Source organism: Scyliorhinus torazame, chromosome 22 (genome assembly GCF_047496885.1).
Source record: "Scyliorhinus torazame isolate Kashiwa2021f chromosome 22, sScyTor2.1, whole genome shotgun sequence".
Lineage (NCBI taxonomy): Eukaryota > Metazoa > Chordata > Chondrichthyes > Carcharhiniformes > Scyliorhinidae > Scyliorhinus > Scyliorhinus torazame.
In genome coordinates, this window is record NC_092728.1 from 102,749,005 (window position 1) to 102,766,707 (window position 17,703).

The 17,703-nt window shown below is 49.1% G+C and overlaps 1 protein-coding gene across 1 annotated transcript in view; it reads left to right on the forward strand.

Moving 5' to 3' along the window:
- col27a1b (collagen, type XXVII, alpha 1b) overlaps positions 1-17,703 on the forward strand; it is a 699,034-nt gene that overhangs the window by 576,953 nt on the left and 104,378 nt on the right. Inside the window, exons 40-41 of the mRNA XM_072487808.1 lie at positions 5,174-5,227; positions 16,097-16,153. Of these exons, the coding sequence (XP_072343909.1) occupies positions 5,174-5,227; positions 16,097-16,153 (111 nt within the window). The remainder of the gene's footprint in view (positions 1-5,173; positions 5,228-16,096; positions 16,154-17,703) is intronic.

Here is a 17,703-nt window from a genome sequence, read left to right on the forward strand (position 1 = left end):
TGGGTTCTGACTGAAAGCCAGCGCGTACCTCTCCAGACGCAGGGCCGGGTTTTCGGACCCGTTCCTGAGCCACCCTCGCAACAAATAAATTGGAGCGGCAAATAAATCGGAGATAGAGCGACAAAGCCAGCTCCACAGAGATCGGGGCGCCATCTTTAAAGGGCGCCTCAACCAGAACCGAGGCGTAACTCCCCCCAGCAACCCCCCCGCCCCCCCCCTCCTCCCACCACCACGAAGGTATGGTGGGCTCTTTCCCCCCCCCAATCCACCCTCCAGAAATGCCAGCCTGTGCCAACCTGGCGGCCCCAACCTGTTCCAGGGGCATGTCCCTTTCCCACCGGGGGGGGGGGGGGCTATATTGGCGCCCCCGGCAGGACCCCCTTAACTGTTTCCCATCTTCATAAAGCTGTTGTGAACTCGGCCGATGTGACATCACGTCGGCGAAGTTTGACTATTCAGTCGAGGGGGGATCATGTGATGGGCTGGCCCTTTAATGATATGCAGATTAATTCCAATGTATTTAAATGAGGTTCCCGCACTTTCTGGGCAGGAGCCTCCTTACATCACTGGCGAGGGACGGGGAAAATCGGGAAATTAGATCTCGCCGGCGAGAATCAGGCTTCCAGACCTTTCCGGGTCACCCCCTCCTCGCCGTTCTTGCTGATGGCGAACGCTGGCGCAAAATCGCCCTGTTTGCCCCCACCCTTCTGGTACGGGAATAGAAATTTGACTTTAAAACTCACCGAGACAAGGTGTGGAACTCAATCCAATATATATACCTTTACCCACTTAAACCTGCGCTGTGTCATATAGTTGCATCCAAACAGTGGGGCGAGGAAATATTTTATTAATGTGAGAGTTGTGAATGAAGTCCAACATCACAGGGGACCAGAGTTCAAACACAATAAACAGCAGGGGTCGCCGGGTTAATGAAGTGGATTAGGTGCGAAGGCCCTTGAGAGGGCACAGCGGAGATTTAGCAGAACGGTTCCAGGGAGAGAGGATTTTTCCCACAAGCTTCGATTGGAGAAGCTGAGTTTGTCCGCCTCGGAGTGAAGGAGATTGGGGGGGGGGGGATTTGATGGAGGAACACAAGAATGCCAATGGTGCAGATGAGGTGGACAAAACAAAGTTGTTCCCAGGAGCTGATGGTACAAGGGCTAAGGGACGGAGGTTTAAGGTTTTAGGCTAGAGGTGTAGGAGGATATGAGGAAGAGCTTCTTCATGCAGCGAATGGTAAAGATCTGAAACTCACTGGGGACAAGGTGAAAGCGGAGACGGTGAATGATTTCAAACGGAAATTGGATGGGTACTGGAGGGAAGCAAACCTGCAGGGACTAGAGGGATGAAAACTTGGAGGGATAAAGTGGGTGGGGAATGGGACTGACTGGATTGTCCCGAAGAAAGACTGCATGGACTCAGTGGGCCGAATGGCCGCCTTCTGTGCCGCAATGACTCTTATGACTTTGACTCTAAAGCCATGAACTTATTTTAAATCTTTGAATGATTTGAGTGATGCTTAAGAGCCTCCAGTGGATAATATGTAGTGCTTCAATTTGAAAGAGAACCCCTTTACGCAAACTATTTCCATTTGCAACCAGTGCACAGAAAAATAGTTTTTTTAATACAAACGTTTAAGTAGTTATAGAGTGAGATATTTGACCAAATGAAGTGATTGGGTCCCGAAGCACTGGGTCCAATCCAGTCAATTCAGACACCAATCACAGACCACGCGACTCTCCCTGAAAGGGGCAACATCTTCCAAGAGGCAGGGAAAGACTGAGGATAGGTCATTTGGCAAATGTGGGAGAACAACTTGAAAATTTCCTCCTGAGCCCCTGGGGTAATGAAGCAAGGCCCGTGGAAGCCCAGGTTCCCTCAGACTCATCGCAATCTCAATGGGGATATCCCAATTGGCACAACCCATGGCACCCTCAGATTGATGAAGTGCTTCGACCCACGGCGATGGCGCTTACTGAGGATACTGGAACTGTTCATTGCTTCCTGCGCTTGGAGTCCCCAAAATTTATTCCCTCCGTTATCTTTCATCAACTGAGTAGGCAACAATGGGGTGGAATCTGGCCTGATGGAGGCGGCCGGTCGATATGGCCAAGAGAGAGCGGAATACACACCTTTCGCTCATATTCAGTAACTTGCAAAGATTTGCTGAGCAACATTCGATGCGTGTCCAAAGAGAGAGAAAAGCAAACCCCCAGGACTAGACAAATTCTGTATCGGATGCTGGATTAAAGCGATTAAGCAGCAACTCATTATATAGGGGTGATATTTGTCAGATTGTAACATTGGTTGCAGTCTGATTCAGTCACGCTGATAAATCGGAAATGGTGGAATGTTTTCTTTGGAGGAGAGAAGGTTGGGAGGAGTTTTGATCGCGGTTTTCAAAACCATGATGGGTCTGGGCAGGGTGGATTGGGAGAAACTGTTCCCATTGGTGAAAGGTTGGCGAATCGGAGGGCACCGATTTAAGGTAATTGGCAAAAGGGGCAATGGAGACGGGAGGCGAAACCTTTGCGCGCAGCGAGCGGTTGAGATCTGGAAGGCGCTGCCTGAGAGTGCGGTGGGTGTAGGTTCAATCGAGAGGTTCAATCGAGAGGTTCAAGCGAGAATTGGATTGTTATCTGAAAAGGAAGAAGGAAGAATGTGGCAGGGTTACGAGGAGAAGGCGAAGGAATGGGACTAAGCTACTTGCTCACTTGCAGAGCCGGTACAGGTACGATGGACTGAATGTCCTCCTTCTGCGATGTCACAATTCTGTGATTCTGATGGAATGTTTATTATCGCATTGTGCTGATCCATTGCATTATCTATTAACTCTGGTCTCAAGGTCATTGAAAATCAAATTGGCACCCTACATTCAATAGGGAGTCATTTAAAATTAAAACCCAATGCCTAGTGGGATGGGATCAGCTGCTATTTTACAGCCAACCTGGTGCTACTTTCTAGTCTTTTATCATAAGAAAATAAGGAAATAGAGGTGGTTTAAACAATTTATATTTATATTGTGGATGTTAGATGTAAAGTATAAGCTAAATTTGGAAACACTTGTGTGGAAGTCAGGGTTCCATGGAGACCAGTTGGTTTACAGTGTGACAAATATCTCGAGAAATTTGATGAGAAATCTATAGGAGTTGAATTGGGTGGCATCGGTGGCTTGGTTTCAGAGTGTGGTGTGTCTGACCACATCTTGTCCATTGGTTTACATGGACTGTGTGCTCACTGAGAATATTCTTTTAATATAAATTTAGAGTACCCAATTCATTTTTTTCCAATCAAGGGGCAGTTTAGCGTGGCCAATCCACCTAGCCTTCACATAGATTTCATAGAATTTACAGTGCAGAAGGAGGCCATTCGGCCCATTGAGTCTGCACTGGTTCTTGGAAAGAGCACCCTACCCAAGCCCACACTTCCACCCTATCCCCATAACCCAGTAACCCCACCCAACACTAAGGGCAATTTTGGACACGAAGGGCAATTTAGCCTGGCCAATCCACCTAACCTGCTGTGGGAGGAAACCGGAGCATCCGGAGGAAACCCACGCAGACACGGGGAGAACGTGCAGACTCTGCACAGACAGTGAGCCAAGCCGGGAATCGAACCTGGGACCCTGGAGCTGTGAAGCAATTGTGCTAACCACTATGCTACCATGCTGCCCGTGCTGCACATCTTTGGGTTGTGGGGGCGAAACCCATGCAGACACGGGGAGAATTGGCAAACTCCACACGGACAGTGACCTGGGGCCGGGATCGAACCTGGGACCTCGGCGCCGTGAGGCAGCAGGGCTAACCCACTGTGCCACTGTGCTGCCGCCTCACTGAGAATATTAAAGTATAAGATAATTTGAACTTGTGTAATCCTTACAGATCCGTGTGCAGATGTAGTGGGAGTGAAGGACTGCCGTGTAGTTATTAATCTTTTCTCATTGAATAAATGTTTTATTATTTTGTGCAAAGTTAATCGGCAGTCCGGTGACTCAGTTCATCCACGTCTCTAAACAAAAGAACAAAAGTTACGATCTATTGAGCCAGGCATACACCCTGTGATATGGCAACAGCCGCTGGGATTGTAACATAATGGAACGTGACTGTGTTCAACAGGCTAGTGTGTCTAAGGGCCGGTTTCGCTCAGTTGACTGGACAGTTGGTTGGTGATGCAGTACGAGTCCAACAGCGTGGGCTCAATTGCGGCTGAGGTTATTCATGAAGGACCCGCCTTCTCAACCTTGCCCCTTGCCTGAGGTGTGGTGACCCTCAGGTTAAATCACCACCAGTCAGCTCCCCCTCTGAAAGGGGAAAGCAGCCTATGGTCATCTGGGACTATGGCGACTGTTAGAACCTGCCTGGATCCTATTGGCTGGGGACAGTTGGTTACCCCATGATCCTCGAGGAATGCGAGCTCCCCCAATGAGGGAGGGGTGCCGGGGCAATCATTAGCAATGCAGCTGTGTAAATAGAACTGGTCAGTGTGCGACCGACTAGAGAGGGACTCAGTAGTGAGCTGCTGGTACTGTGTACATATTGTTGTAAATAAAGTTACTTTCTGTTTGACTCTACAAACTCGTGTTAGCTTCTTCGTGGCCCTCACAATAGCGACGTTACTTTTTTACGACAGTGTCTTCCATGGAGATTAAATATAGATTTGCGGGGCAGCACGGTGGTGCAGTGGGTTAGCCCTGCTGCCTCACGGCGCCGAGGTCCCAGGTTCGATCCCGGCCCTGGGTCACTGTCCGTGTGGAGTTTGCACATTCTCCCCGTGTTTGCGTGGGTTTCGCCCCCACAACCCAAAGATGTGCAGGCTAGGTGGATTGGCCGCGCTAAATTGCCCCTTAATTGGAAATAATTAATTGGGTATTCTAAATTTTAAAAAAAGGAAAAAAAAAAAAAATTGTATAGATTTGCTACATCTATGAGATGTTCCAGTGATAGTCAGCTGGGTTTATTACAGTGACACACTTATAATAGAAACACCCCATTATTCTACTGAGATTGCAACCGCCTTGTTACAAATTAATAAAAAGCATCTTGCAGTCTTTCCTTTTGTGCTGGTAACGCCGAATAATATGATGCTTTTAAAGTGCTTGTCTAACAGCCTGTGTTCCTTCACTTTAACCTGGTCGCTGGCAGAACACCTAAAAGTAATTTTGCGTCTTTTCCAGGGACATAAAGGACCCCCAGGACCGAAAGGACCACCTGGCCCTAAAGGTGAAAAGGTAAACTCGCCTCATTATTAAAGCCAACTCTTAATTACGCTGCGGCTAATTCTCCATCGAGTTAAATTGTGTTATTGGCAGCAAGGGAAAGACTGTGCTGGAGAGTGAATTGTACACCCAGCTCGGCAACCCTCAGCTGTTCCCCGAGTCGATTGAGTTTATACAACTCGATTGCATTCAATGACCTGTGCGTATCGGTCATCACAATGACACATGCCTGGGGCCCCGAACCGTAGTCTCTTTCAGCCAGCCAATTAAATCATGAAACAAAACCCTCTGCTAACTCCGCCAGCGTCTCACCCTGTACGCATTGACGGGTCCGCCTGCAGCCACGCACATCTGGAAATGAGTTTGAGCAATGAAGGCAGGGCTGAATGAAAGATGAAAGTCTTTTTGTTCAGTGGATGGTCGATCGTCGTTTTATATTTTCTACCGGCCTGTAAAGGCCTCCAAATCTCCAGTGCTCAGCGATTCCCTTCCACCTTCCTCGAGGGGAGGGGGGGGGGCGAAGGGAAACATTTTTATTTATTTTCACTTGAATTTCATTGATGTAAATGTTTAGTTGCCTGTGGAGGGAGATGATTCTGCACCTGTGATATTGTGTTCCTGAAATATGCTCTGATGTGGCCCATGTCCAACATCTGTCCACGCTCACTGAGAATTTACATTTTTCTTTTCTTATTTGTGCTCTGAATTGTGGCCTCCAAGAGGCGGCCATTCGAAAATGGTTGGTCTGGCCAGTCCTGATTTATCAAAATAATTAAGACCAGCAGCGCCGTTCAATTCCCGTACCGGCCTCCCCGAACAGGTGCCGGAATGTGGTGACTAGGGGCTTTTCACAGTAACTTGATTGAAGCCTGCTTGTGACAATAAGCGGTTATTATATTATTAGAATCATTGAATGGCTACAGCACTGAAGGAGACCTTACCGTCTCTTGTGTCTGTCCCAGCTCTCTGTGATTGTTTAGGAACCTTGAAAGTCGATGAGTTGGATTGTTGAGTCTTCACCCTGGATCCTCCTCCTGGGCAAATCTTTCTCCCCACAATCTCCACTCCGCCTACATGGCCTCCCTAAGCCGCGGGGCCCTGCTGGTTGAGAGGTTGGGTCGGATTGCCAACAGTGTCTCCAACAACTCAATGGACAGGTTCCAGCCCCCATCGCCCCCCCCACCCCCTCCACCCCCACCCCGAGCAATGCTTCACCTTCACTCTCTAATGCTTCCTTCCTCCACGTAACCCACCGCGTGTTTCAAGGTGGCAAAGGCAACCCCCGCCATTGGCCGGAGGCAGGATCCTCTGCGTGGGTCTACGGTACTTCCCACCCCCGCCGCTGGGAAACCCACGGCCGTCGGCTGCTCCGGAACGTCCCGCCAGCCGGAACAGCCGGAGAATTCCGCCCATTGTACCCCTGTACTCCGTAGCTCATATTTCCGTAGGAAATGCACAGCAAGATCCCACAACAACAATGTGATAATGACCAGACAATCTGGCTCTGTGATGTTGGCTGAGGGATTAACATTGACCCAGGACACCAGGGATAACTCCCCGGATTTTTAATGGTGCCAGGGATCCTTCAGGCCTACCAGTGAGGACCTGGGTTCTATGTCTCACGCAAACAGCAGCCTGAGATTCGTGGCAGTGCTGAGGGAGTGTCAGCCTTGCTTATTGTGCAAGGATTTGAACCCACAACCTTCTGACTCAGAGATAACTGCGACCAACTTAACCACAGCAAACTGTAGACGCTCACAATTTCCCCAGACTCGCAGTTCAGCTGCCAGAGTCCATTGAACATATCTCTGCAGAGTGGGAAACGTGGGGTTTGAAGCCATTTAGTATTTCTCTAAACAGCCTTGCCTATAAAGGTTGCTCCCTGTTCTCTATTGTTGCACACGACAAGAATTCTCACAAAGCTAATGGCAGTTTCATTAAATTCAATCAAAACTTCAGACACTAATAGCTCTCAAAGACCTTTACCCCGAATATAATCTCCTAAAGCCTGTAACTTCTATTATGTAGAACCTCAGTACCCAGCTCTTTGACCAAGAGCGACATGAAGTTTTCAAAAATGTATTCCCAAACTCCTATTTCTGAAGTTGCTCCTGTCCTTGGTTTTGCCATTTGACATTGTGTCATATTTTTTAAAATCATTTTGTCCTTGAAGACAACACCAATTGGCGAGGGGAGGGAGGGGGGGGGGGGGGGGGGGGGGGGGGGGGGGGAGTGGGAGGGGGGGAATGATTTTGCAATGTGCCGTCTAACGACTTGCGCTCTTGGGAGGCTGACGGACGAGAGATTGCAGGGTTGGTTGTGTTTCATTCTGGCCCCTTAGCGGCTGGGAGGTCTTGCGGTTTAGTGGGCAAGGGTCCTTGCCTCTGTGCCCAAAGCTCGGAGCTCGATTCCCACTCCAGCTCTTGATGGCCACGGAAGATGTGTTCATAATGTGGCCAAAACAGTTTAAATATCAACCTGCAAATCAATCAACTACATGTCCATGGAGGACAGTAAGAGCAGGAGAGATTCATGGTCAACCCTGCTTGACACAGAGCAGCTTCCCTCGAGCTATGACCAATGGCTTCAGGCCAGTGGCCTGTTCCAGGATAAACATGTAACAATGAGCTTTGTCCGCCTCCTGCGTCTATAGGTGTCTATCGGGATGCCTTCTACCTCTTAGGACGGGGTGCTGATGTTAGAATGCATTGCATCTTAAAATTAGAGTTTCGCTTTTCATAATTTTGCTCTGATCAATTTAATTTTAACCATTGAAGCAGAACAGTACAAAGCAGAAAAACACCATTCGGCCCATTGAGCCTGTTCTGGCTCTTTCATGAACAGTCTAGTTAGTCCCACTCCCTCGCTCTCGGCCCATATCTCTGCACATTTTTCTCCTTCAATTATTTATCCAATTTCCCTTTGAAAGCTACAATTGAATCTATATCCAGCCCCCTATCCAAGCAGTGCATTCCAAATCCTAACCACTCATTACATAAAATGGTTATTCCTCATGTCAGCTCTGCTTCTTTTACCAATCACCTTAAACCTGGGCCGTCTGGCTATCCACCCTTTAACCACTGAAACAGTTCCTCTATATTAGTTTGATTGAAAGTCAATAATACAGCAGGAGGCCATTCGTGGGATTTTCAACGGGAAACCCTGTTGACAACAGGGGGACCAAAACGTCCTGCCTCCCGACCTCCGTCGAGCCGCCTTCTGCCACTCCAGAACATGCGCAATGGGGGGGGGCAGGTGGCGGAAAATCCCACCCACCGGGCGGAATTCTCCCATTCGTCGACAGAGTGTCCACGTGAACGGGACTCTGGGAGTACCAATTCTGGCCCCTACAGGGGGCCAGCACGGCACTCCAGCCTCCCATTCTGCCGTGAACTGTGCGCCACGGGATCCGCGCATGCGCAGTGGCGCCGGCGTCATCGAGGACATGCGCGGTGGCCTCCCTCAACGCGCCGGCCCCGACGCAACATGGCATGTAAGAAAATAGGCCCGGGGAGCGAGAGGCCGACCCGCTGATCGGTGCGCCCCGATCGCGGACCAGGCCCCATCGGAGGCCCCCCCTCCCCCCGGGGTCAGAGCCCCCCCCCCCCCCCCCCCCCGACCAAGCGCGCAGAGTTCCCGCCAGCTGCGACCAGGTGTGGACGGCGCTGGTAGGACTCTGCCTTTTTAGAGCGGCGGCTCGGGCCATCCGAATCGGCGGCCCGGCCACGTACAGCGACCGCCGCCGCACCAAACGCGCCGCCGCCAATGGTGCCGATTCGCGTGCCGGCGTGGCGTGGTTGCGGGGATTCTCTGGCCTGGCGCGGAGCTGGGAGCATCACGCCCCCGTCTCCGCCCCCACTACCCATGCGAGCAACAAGTTCCAGCTCATTAGCACTCGCTGAGTAAAAATATTCTTCCTCAGATCCCACCCCCACCCCCATTTCTCGCCCAGAACATAGAACATAGAACAGTACAGCACAGAACCGGCCCTTCGGCCCTCGATGTTGTGCCGAGCATTGTCCGAAACCAAGATCAAGCTATCCCACTCCCTGTCATTCTGGTGTGCTCCATGTGCCTATCCAATAACCGCTTGAAAGTTCCTAAAGTGTCCGACTCCACTATGACAGCAGGCAGTCCATTCCGCACCCGAACCACTCTCTGAGTAAAGAACCTACCTCGGCCATCCCTCCTATATCTCCCACCCTGAACCTTATAGTTATGCCCCTTGTAACAGCTACATCCACCCGAGGAAATAGTCTCTGAACGTCCACTCTATCTATCCCCCTCATCATCTTATAAACCTCTATTAAGTCGCCTCTCATCCTCCTCCGCTCCAAAGAGAAAAGCCCTAGCTCCCTCAACCTTTCCTCAGAAGACCTATCCTGCAAACTGGGCAGCATCCTGGTAAATCTCCTTTGCACCCTTTCCAATGCTTCCACATCCTTATGAGGTGACTAGAACTGCACACAATACTCCAAATGTGGTCTCACCAGGGTCATGTATAGTTGCAGCATAACCCCGTGACTCTTAAACTCAAACCCCCTGTTAATAAACGCTAACACACGATAAGCCTTCTTCACGGCTCTATCCACTTGAGTGGCAACCTTCAGAGATCTGTGGACATGAACCCCAAGATCTCTCTGTTCCTCCACATTCCTCAGAACCCTGCCATTGATCCTGTAATCCGCATTCAATTTTTTTCTACCAAAATGAATCACCTCGCACTTATCAGGGTTAAACTCCATCTGCCATTTTTCGGCCCAGCTCTACATCCTATCAATGTCTCTTTGCAGCCTACAACAGCCCTCCACCTCATCCACTACTCCACCAATCTTGGTGTCATCAGCAAATTTACTGACCCACCCTTCAGCCCCCTCCTCCAAGTCACTGATAAAAATCACAAATAGCAGAGGACCCAGCACTGATCCCTGTGGTACACCGCTGGTAACTGGTCTCCAGTCTGAAAATTTTCCATCCACCACCACCCTCTGTCTTCTATGTGATAGCCAGTTACTTATCCAATTGGCCAAATTTCCCTCTATCCCACACCACCTTACTTTCTTCATGAGCCGACCATGGGGAACCTTATCAAACGTCTTACTAAAATCCATGTATATGACATCAACTGCTCTACCTTTATCTACACACTTAGTTACCTCCTCAAAGAATTCAATCAAATTTGTGAGGCAAGACCTACCCTTCACGAATCCGTGTTGACTATCCCGGATTAAGCTGCATCTTTCCAAATGGTCATAAATTCTATCCTTCAGCATCTTTTCCATTATCTTACCGACCACTGAAGTAAGACTAACCGGCCTATAATTACCAGGGTCATTCCTATTCCCTTTCTTGAACAGAGGAACAACATTCGCCACTCTCCAGTCCTCTGGCACTATCCCTGTGGACAGCGAGGACCCAAAGATCAAAGCCAAAGGCTCTGCAATCTCATCCCTTGCCTCCCAAAGAATCCTTGGGTATATCCCATCTGGCCCAGGGGACTTGTCGACCCTCAGGTTTTTCAAAATTGCTAATACATCCTTCCTCAGAACATCTACTTTCTCCAGCCTACCCGCCTGAATCACACTCTTATCATCAAAAACATGGCCCCTCTCCTTTGTGAACACTGAAGAAAAGTATTCATTCAACGCCTCTCCTATTTCTTCTGACTCGATGCACAAGTTCCCACTACTGTCCGTCACCGGCCCTACCCTCACGCTGGTCATTCTTTTATTTCTCACATAAGAGTAAAGAGCCTTGGGGTTTTCCTTGATCCGACCCGCCAAGGACTTCTCATGCCCCCTCCTAGCTCTCCTAAGCCCTTTTTTCATCTCATTCCTTGCTACCTTGTAACCCTCAAGCGACCCTACTGAACCGTGTTTCCTCATCCTTACATACTCTTCCTTTTTCCTCTTGACAAGACATTCAACACTTTTGTGAACCATGGTTCCCACACATGGCCATTTCCTCCCTGCCTGACAGGAACATGCCTATCAAGGACACGCAGTATTTGTTCCTTGAACAAGCTCCACTTTTCATTTGTGCCTTTCCCTGACAGTTTCTATTCTCATCTTATGCTCCCTAATTCTTGCCTAATCACATCATAATTACCCCTCCACCAATTATAAACCTTGCCCTGCCGTAAGGCCCTATCCCTCTCCATTGGAATAGTGAAAGACACCGAATTGTGGTCACTATCTCCAAAGTGCTGTCCCACGAACAAATCTAACACTTCACCCGGTTCATTACCCAGTACCAAATCCAATGAGGCACCCCACCCCTCTTGTCGGTCTATCCACATATTGTGTCAGGAAACCCTCCTACATACACTGTACAAAAACTGCCCCATCCGAACTGTTCGACCTATAGAGGTTCCAATCAATATTTGGAAAGTTAAAGTCACCCATGACAACTACCTCGAGACCTCCACTCCTATCCATAATCTGTTTTGCAATTTCTTCCTCCACATCTCTATTACTGTTTGGGGGCCTATAGAAAACTCCTAACAAAGTGACCGCTCCTTTCCGATTTCAAACTTCGGCCCATATTACCTCAGCAGGCAGATCCCCTTCAAACTGCCTTTCTGTAGCCGTTAAACTATCCTTGATTAACAATGCTACTCCTCCACCTCATTTACCACCTTCCCTACTCATACTGAAACATCTATACCCCGGAACTTCCAACAACCATTCCTGTCCCTGTTCTAACCATGTCTCCGTAATGGCCACAACATCGTAGTCCCAAGTAGCAATCCACGCTCCAAGTTCACCTACCTTATTCCGGATGCTCCTTGCATTGAAGTAGACACACTTCAACCCACCTTTCTGACTGCCGGTACACTCCTGCGACCTTGATACCCCTCCTCAGTACCTCACTATTCTCGACACTGGCTTCTGGACTACAGCTCGTTTTCCCAGCCCCCTGACAAATTAGTTTAAACCCCCCCCCGAAGAGCCATAGCGAATTTCCCTCCCAGGATATTGATGCCCCTCTGGTTCAGGTGCAGACCGTCCTGTCTGTACAGGTCTCACCTTCCCCAGAATGTGCTCCAATTATCCACGTACCTGAAACCCTCCCTCCTGCACCATCCCTGCAGCCGCGTGTTTATCTGCACTCTCTCCCTGTTCCTCACCTCACCAGCACGTGGCACCGGCAACAAACTAGAGATGACAACATGGTTTGGCCTGGCTCTCAGCTTCCACCCTAGCTCCCTAAATTCCTGTTTTAAATCACCGTCCCTTCTCTTACCTATGTCGTTGGTACCGATGTGCACCACGACTTGTGACTGCTCCCCCTCCCCTTTAAGGATTCTGAAAACACGGTCCGCGACGTCACGGACCCTGGCACCCGGGAGGCAACATACCATCCATGAGTCTCTTTCGCTGCCACAGAACCGTCTATCTGTCCCTCTAACTATCGAGTCCCCAATAACTATTGCTCTCCTGCTCTCCCTCCTTCCCTTCTGAGCCACAGGGAAGGAACAGGTTTAACACCTCCGCTACATCTCCTCTTGCCCTTTCCTGCTCTGAGGAGTATGTGACATTATCATAAATGTAAGAACTGCAAGGGTTAATGAAATGTCTAACTCATCCACTAGAGGGAGCTAGATGTACAAGCATGTAAGACATTGATGCTAAGCCTTCTGGGGGAGAGAAGTGAAGGAGATAGCTGGAGAACAGACTGAAGGAAAGATAGTGTGAGTGAGAGCAGATCATAGTTAATGTTATAGTGTAGAGATTAGTAGTAGATGAGTGTAGATTATATGTTTATTATCAACTGTATTATCTAGGAGTAAGTGTCGAATCCAAATTAGTAGTGTTAATAAATTTATAGCTTTGTAAATCTAAAGCTATCTTGTGGTCTTTGTGAACACTACGTCAACCATCCTGAATTAAGCAACACAAAGAACACCACAGAGTACAGCCGCAACCACCATGGCTTTTGTCCTGGGCTACAATCAATTTGTCCGTGTCGCCTGTGGACGTTCTAGCAGAAGCGTTTAATTTAAACAGACCGAAATCACGATGAAAATGCACTGAGACACACCTGCAGTCATGTCAGGAGCCATGATACGGGCCTGTTCATTCCCCTTCCAGGAAATCGAATCATATTACAGAAGTAGATGACGAAGGCCGTTATCACATTTGGAAAGCCAATGATTTGGTTTTGGCTTCAAGTAACATTCATTTTGTAGGCAGTTTTTGGTAAGATTCAACAATGAAATGGGAGCAGCTGGGAGTTACCAAATATAGCAATTGTCCTTCTTTAAAGAAGTTATTGAGTTCACCGGAAGGAAAGGAAATGGAAAAGATCTATCTCTTAAACAAACTAGCTTTAGGTATAATTACTGCCATTTTCCAATTGTTCTGCTGTTTGGAGTTTTCTTGTTTTAAAACTGAATGAGTTCTCCAGACTTGGCGGAAGGTTCATTGCTGACTCACCTCTGCATTATCTACGATTAAAAACAGACTCCGATCCAGCTGGATTCAACCCATAGGGAAACAAAGTCCCCATGATTCTCTAACAATCCTGAAGGTGGGAACAACTGCCAAATCCTGACAGTCAAAATTAACTTGCTGTCTGCACACAAGCCAGAGAGAGAGATCCCATTTCACTGGGAGATTAGGAAAGAAAATTGTTTCAGAAATGTCTAGAGTTCTGACTCACAAGCACCAGAGCTGTCTTTTCCGTAAAACCCGGAGGCTCGTTTGTCACCCCATTTTTCTTTTTGAAAAGCCAAATAAGATCGCAGAATGTCACACCACAGAAGGAGGCCATTCGGTCCACGGGGCCTGTGCTAGCTCTTTGAAAGGGACACCCAATTAGCGGCGTTCCCCAGTCCTTTCCCCTTAGCCCTGCAAATTGATTTTTATTTTTATTCATTCATTGAGTCATAGAATTTACAGTGCAGAAGGAGGCCATTCAGCCCATCAAGTCTGCACCGGCCCTTGGAAAGAACACCCTACTTAAGCCCCACACCTCCACCCTATCCCCCTTTGTCCCCGTAACCCAGTAACCCCACCTAACCTTTTTGGACACTAAGGGCAATTTTAGCATGGCCAATCCACCTAACCTGCACATCTTTGGACTGTGGGAGGAAACTGGAGCACCCGGAGGAAACCCACGCAGACACGGGGAGAACGTGCAGACTCCGGACAGACAGTGACCCAAGCCGGGAATCGAACCTGGGACCCTGGAGCTGTGGAGCAACTGTGCTAACCACCATGCTGCCCTAAATCCTGGAATTCGTGGAATGTGGGCATCTCTGGCTTGGCCAGCACTTATTGCCCAGCCCCAGCTGCCCTTCTGAAGGCTGGCGGTCAGTTATCTTCTTGAACTGCTGCAGTCCCGGAGATGTATGTACACCCACCGTGCTGTTAGGATGGGAGACCCAGGATTTTGACCCAGCCACAGTAAAGGAATGGCCGATATATTTCCAAGTCAGGATGGTTAGTGGCTTCAGGGGAACCTGCAGATAGTGGTGTTCCCATGTGCCTGCTGCCCTTGTCCTTCTAGGTAATGGAAGTTTGGAAGGTGCTGGTTAAGAAACAGTGATGATTTGCTGCAGTGCATTTTGTAGACGGTGCACACGGCTGCCACAGTGCGTCGGTGGTGGGGGGGAGTGAATGTTGAAGGTGGTGGGGGGGATGCCAATCAAGCGGGGCTGCTTTGTCATGGATGGTGTCGAGCTCCTTGAGTGCTGTTGGAGCTGCGCTCACCCAGGCAAATGGGACTGTGTTCCATCACACTCTTGATTTACGCCTTATAGATGGTGGACAGACTTTGAGGATTCAGGGGTAATGTCCTCTCTAAGCTGTGATGCTGCAGAGGCAGTGTGAGCTCCTTCAGTACTGCGCTGCTGTGTCTGGAGTCCTCGAGTCTCAGGCCCCGCACCCTCTATCCACGCCATCACCTTGGGCACGATCGAATGGCCTCATCTCCAACGGGATCTCGCGAGCCATTGCAATCTGGATCTTGTCCAGCGAGAGTGAGAGCCAGAGTAAAATATTTCAGTGAGCCATGATGCTCATTTGAATATGTTAGCACCTATTCTCCTGCCACTGGGCAGGGTGGGACCCTGGCACTCCTGATGCCACCCGGGCACCTTGGCAGTGTCACCCGCTGCCAGGGTGCCAGGCCGGCAGTGCCAAGGGTGCCGGTGTTAGGGATGGGCTCGGGGCGCATTGCGCCTAAGAGGTGAGGTGAGGGGGGCTCAAGGACCCCCTAAGAGGTAGGTTGGGGCAGTAGGCGGGGGGCGGGGGGGGAGAAGGGTCCGGAGACCACGATGGAATCCCTGAGGGGGAATCGAAGGACTGGGGCGGCATTCCCGACCAAGGCCTGAAAAAACAACAGAGCCCCGTTTGCTAGCACGGCAACAAGAAAAACCCCGCTGTATCTGCTCAAAATGGCACTTTGTTTTGTGCGTTAAATTGCGCCCTTTAATACCATTGGCTTCAATCTTCACAGTTCTCTTATCTGGCACTCTTTCAAATGCTTATTGAATGCCCAAATGATCTTCGACTATATTCCCTTTGCCTGGCCACTCAATTATCTCTTCACCCAACTGAATTAAGCATAACATACCTTGAACAAGGTCATGTTGACCATCCTTAAGTAGCTCACACCTATCTCCGCACTCAGTAATGTTACCTCTTATCCTGATCTCTCTCAGTTTTTGAAGACTCTGTACAGTGACCTGGCTGGCGGTCTCTGGGGACAGAAACATTTTAGCTTTCTGCTTCCATTTAAAGATCATTTCTGTGAAATGTGCCGCCATAAATAAACCTTTGTGGAAATGACCACCCCCAGGACTTTCCTGGTAGTGCCATTCTTTTTCCACAGTATATTGAGTATGTTACTAATCAAATTAGTCTTCTGTCCCAGGGTGAACAAGGGGACGATGGGAAGATGGAAGGTCCTGCTGGTCCAACCGGAGACAGGGTAAGTGTCGTTTTGGAAAAAAAAAATTTTGTTAAATATAATTAATTAAACGCGTTCAATATTCTCTCTTTAATTTTACATTCAATGACTCTTGAAACAAGGTTGTGATCATCCTTTACATGGCCTTATCTACATTGCTATCTTCTACAATAACTTATGTATCTACACACCAGACCCGTCTGATCCATTATTGCATTTAACATTTGCATTCTTATTTCCAAAGTATGGTACTTTCCGTTCCTCTGCATTGAATTGCATCTGCCACTTACCTGCCCACCCTGCTACCCTATCTATGTCTCCCTGCAATTTTTCCTACGTAAGCAAAATATTGGAAATACAAAGAACAAAGAACAAAGAAATGTACAGCACAGGAACAGGCCCTTCGGCCCTCCAAGCCCGTGCCGACCATACTGCCCGACTAAACTACAATCTTCTACACTTCCTGGGTCCGTATCCTTCTATTCCCATCCTATTCATATATTTGTCAAGATGCCCCTTAAATGTCCCTATCGTCCCTGCCTCCACTACCTCCTCCGGTAGTGAGTTCCAGGCACCCACTACCCTCTGCGTAAAAAACTTGCCTCGTACATCTACTCTAAACTTTGCCCCTCTCACCTTAAACCTATGCCCCCTAGTAATTGACCCCTCTACCCTGGGGAAAAGCCTCTGACTATCCACTCTGTCTATGCCCCTCATAATTTTGTATACCTCTATCAGGTCGCCCCTCAACCTCCTTCGTTCCAGTGAGAACAAACCGAGTTTATTCAATCGCTCCTCATAGCTTATGCCCTCCATACCAGGCAACATTCTGGTAAATCTGGAATAAAAACAGAAAATGCTGGAAATACTCAGCCGCTCAGGCAGCATCTGTGGAGAGAGAAACTGGGCTCGAAACTGGGCTCATGGGCAGTATTTATTGGAGGCGACAGGAGTGTCGGCGGCTGGCTGAGCTGCCAGTGAGGGCCCATGGACCTCCTTTTGGAAAGGCCCACGGAATTTAGTGGCGAAGAACGGGGCAATTGAGCCCCAGGATCAGAAATCCTGGGGCAGGAAACATCCTCCCCCCCCTTCCCCGGATTAATTACCTTCTGATTAATTCCCTTCAATTCCAGCTAGAGGGAGTCAGACTCAAAGACACGTAAATGGATTTTCCAGTCATAAAGCCGGAAAGATTTTACAGAATGGAAAGAGGCCCTTCGTGTCTGCTCCAGCCATCAGACACCTATCTGCTCTAATCTCATTTCTCAGCACTTGCTCCATAACCTGGTACGCTGTAACAGAATGTTGTGAGGGTTCCTGCCCGCACCACCCTTTCCTCAAATCCCCTCTGAACCTCCTGCTCCTTCCTTTAAATCTAAGCTTCCTGCTTATTGACCCCTCCGCTAGGGGAAAGGTTCCTTCCTATCTACCATATCTTACGCCCCTCATAATCTCATACACCTCGATCAGGTGCCCCCAGTGCCCCCCCCCCCCCCCCCCCCCACCTCCACCTCCCCGCCTCAGCCTGCTCTGTTCGAAGGAGAACAGCCCCCAGCCTAACCAGCCTCTCT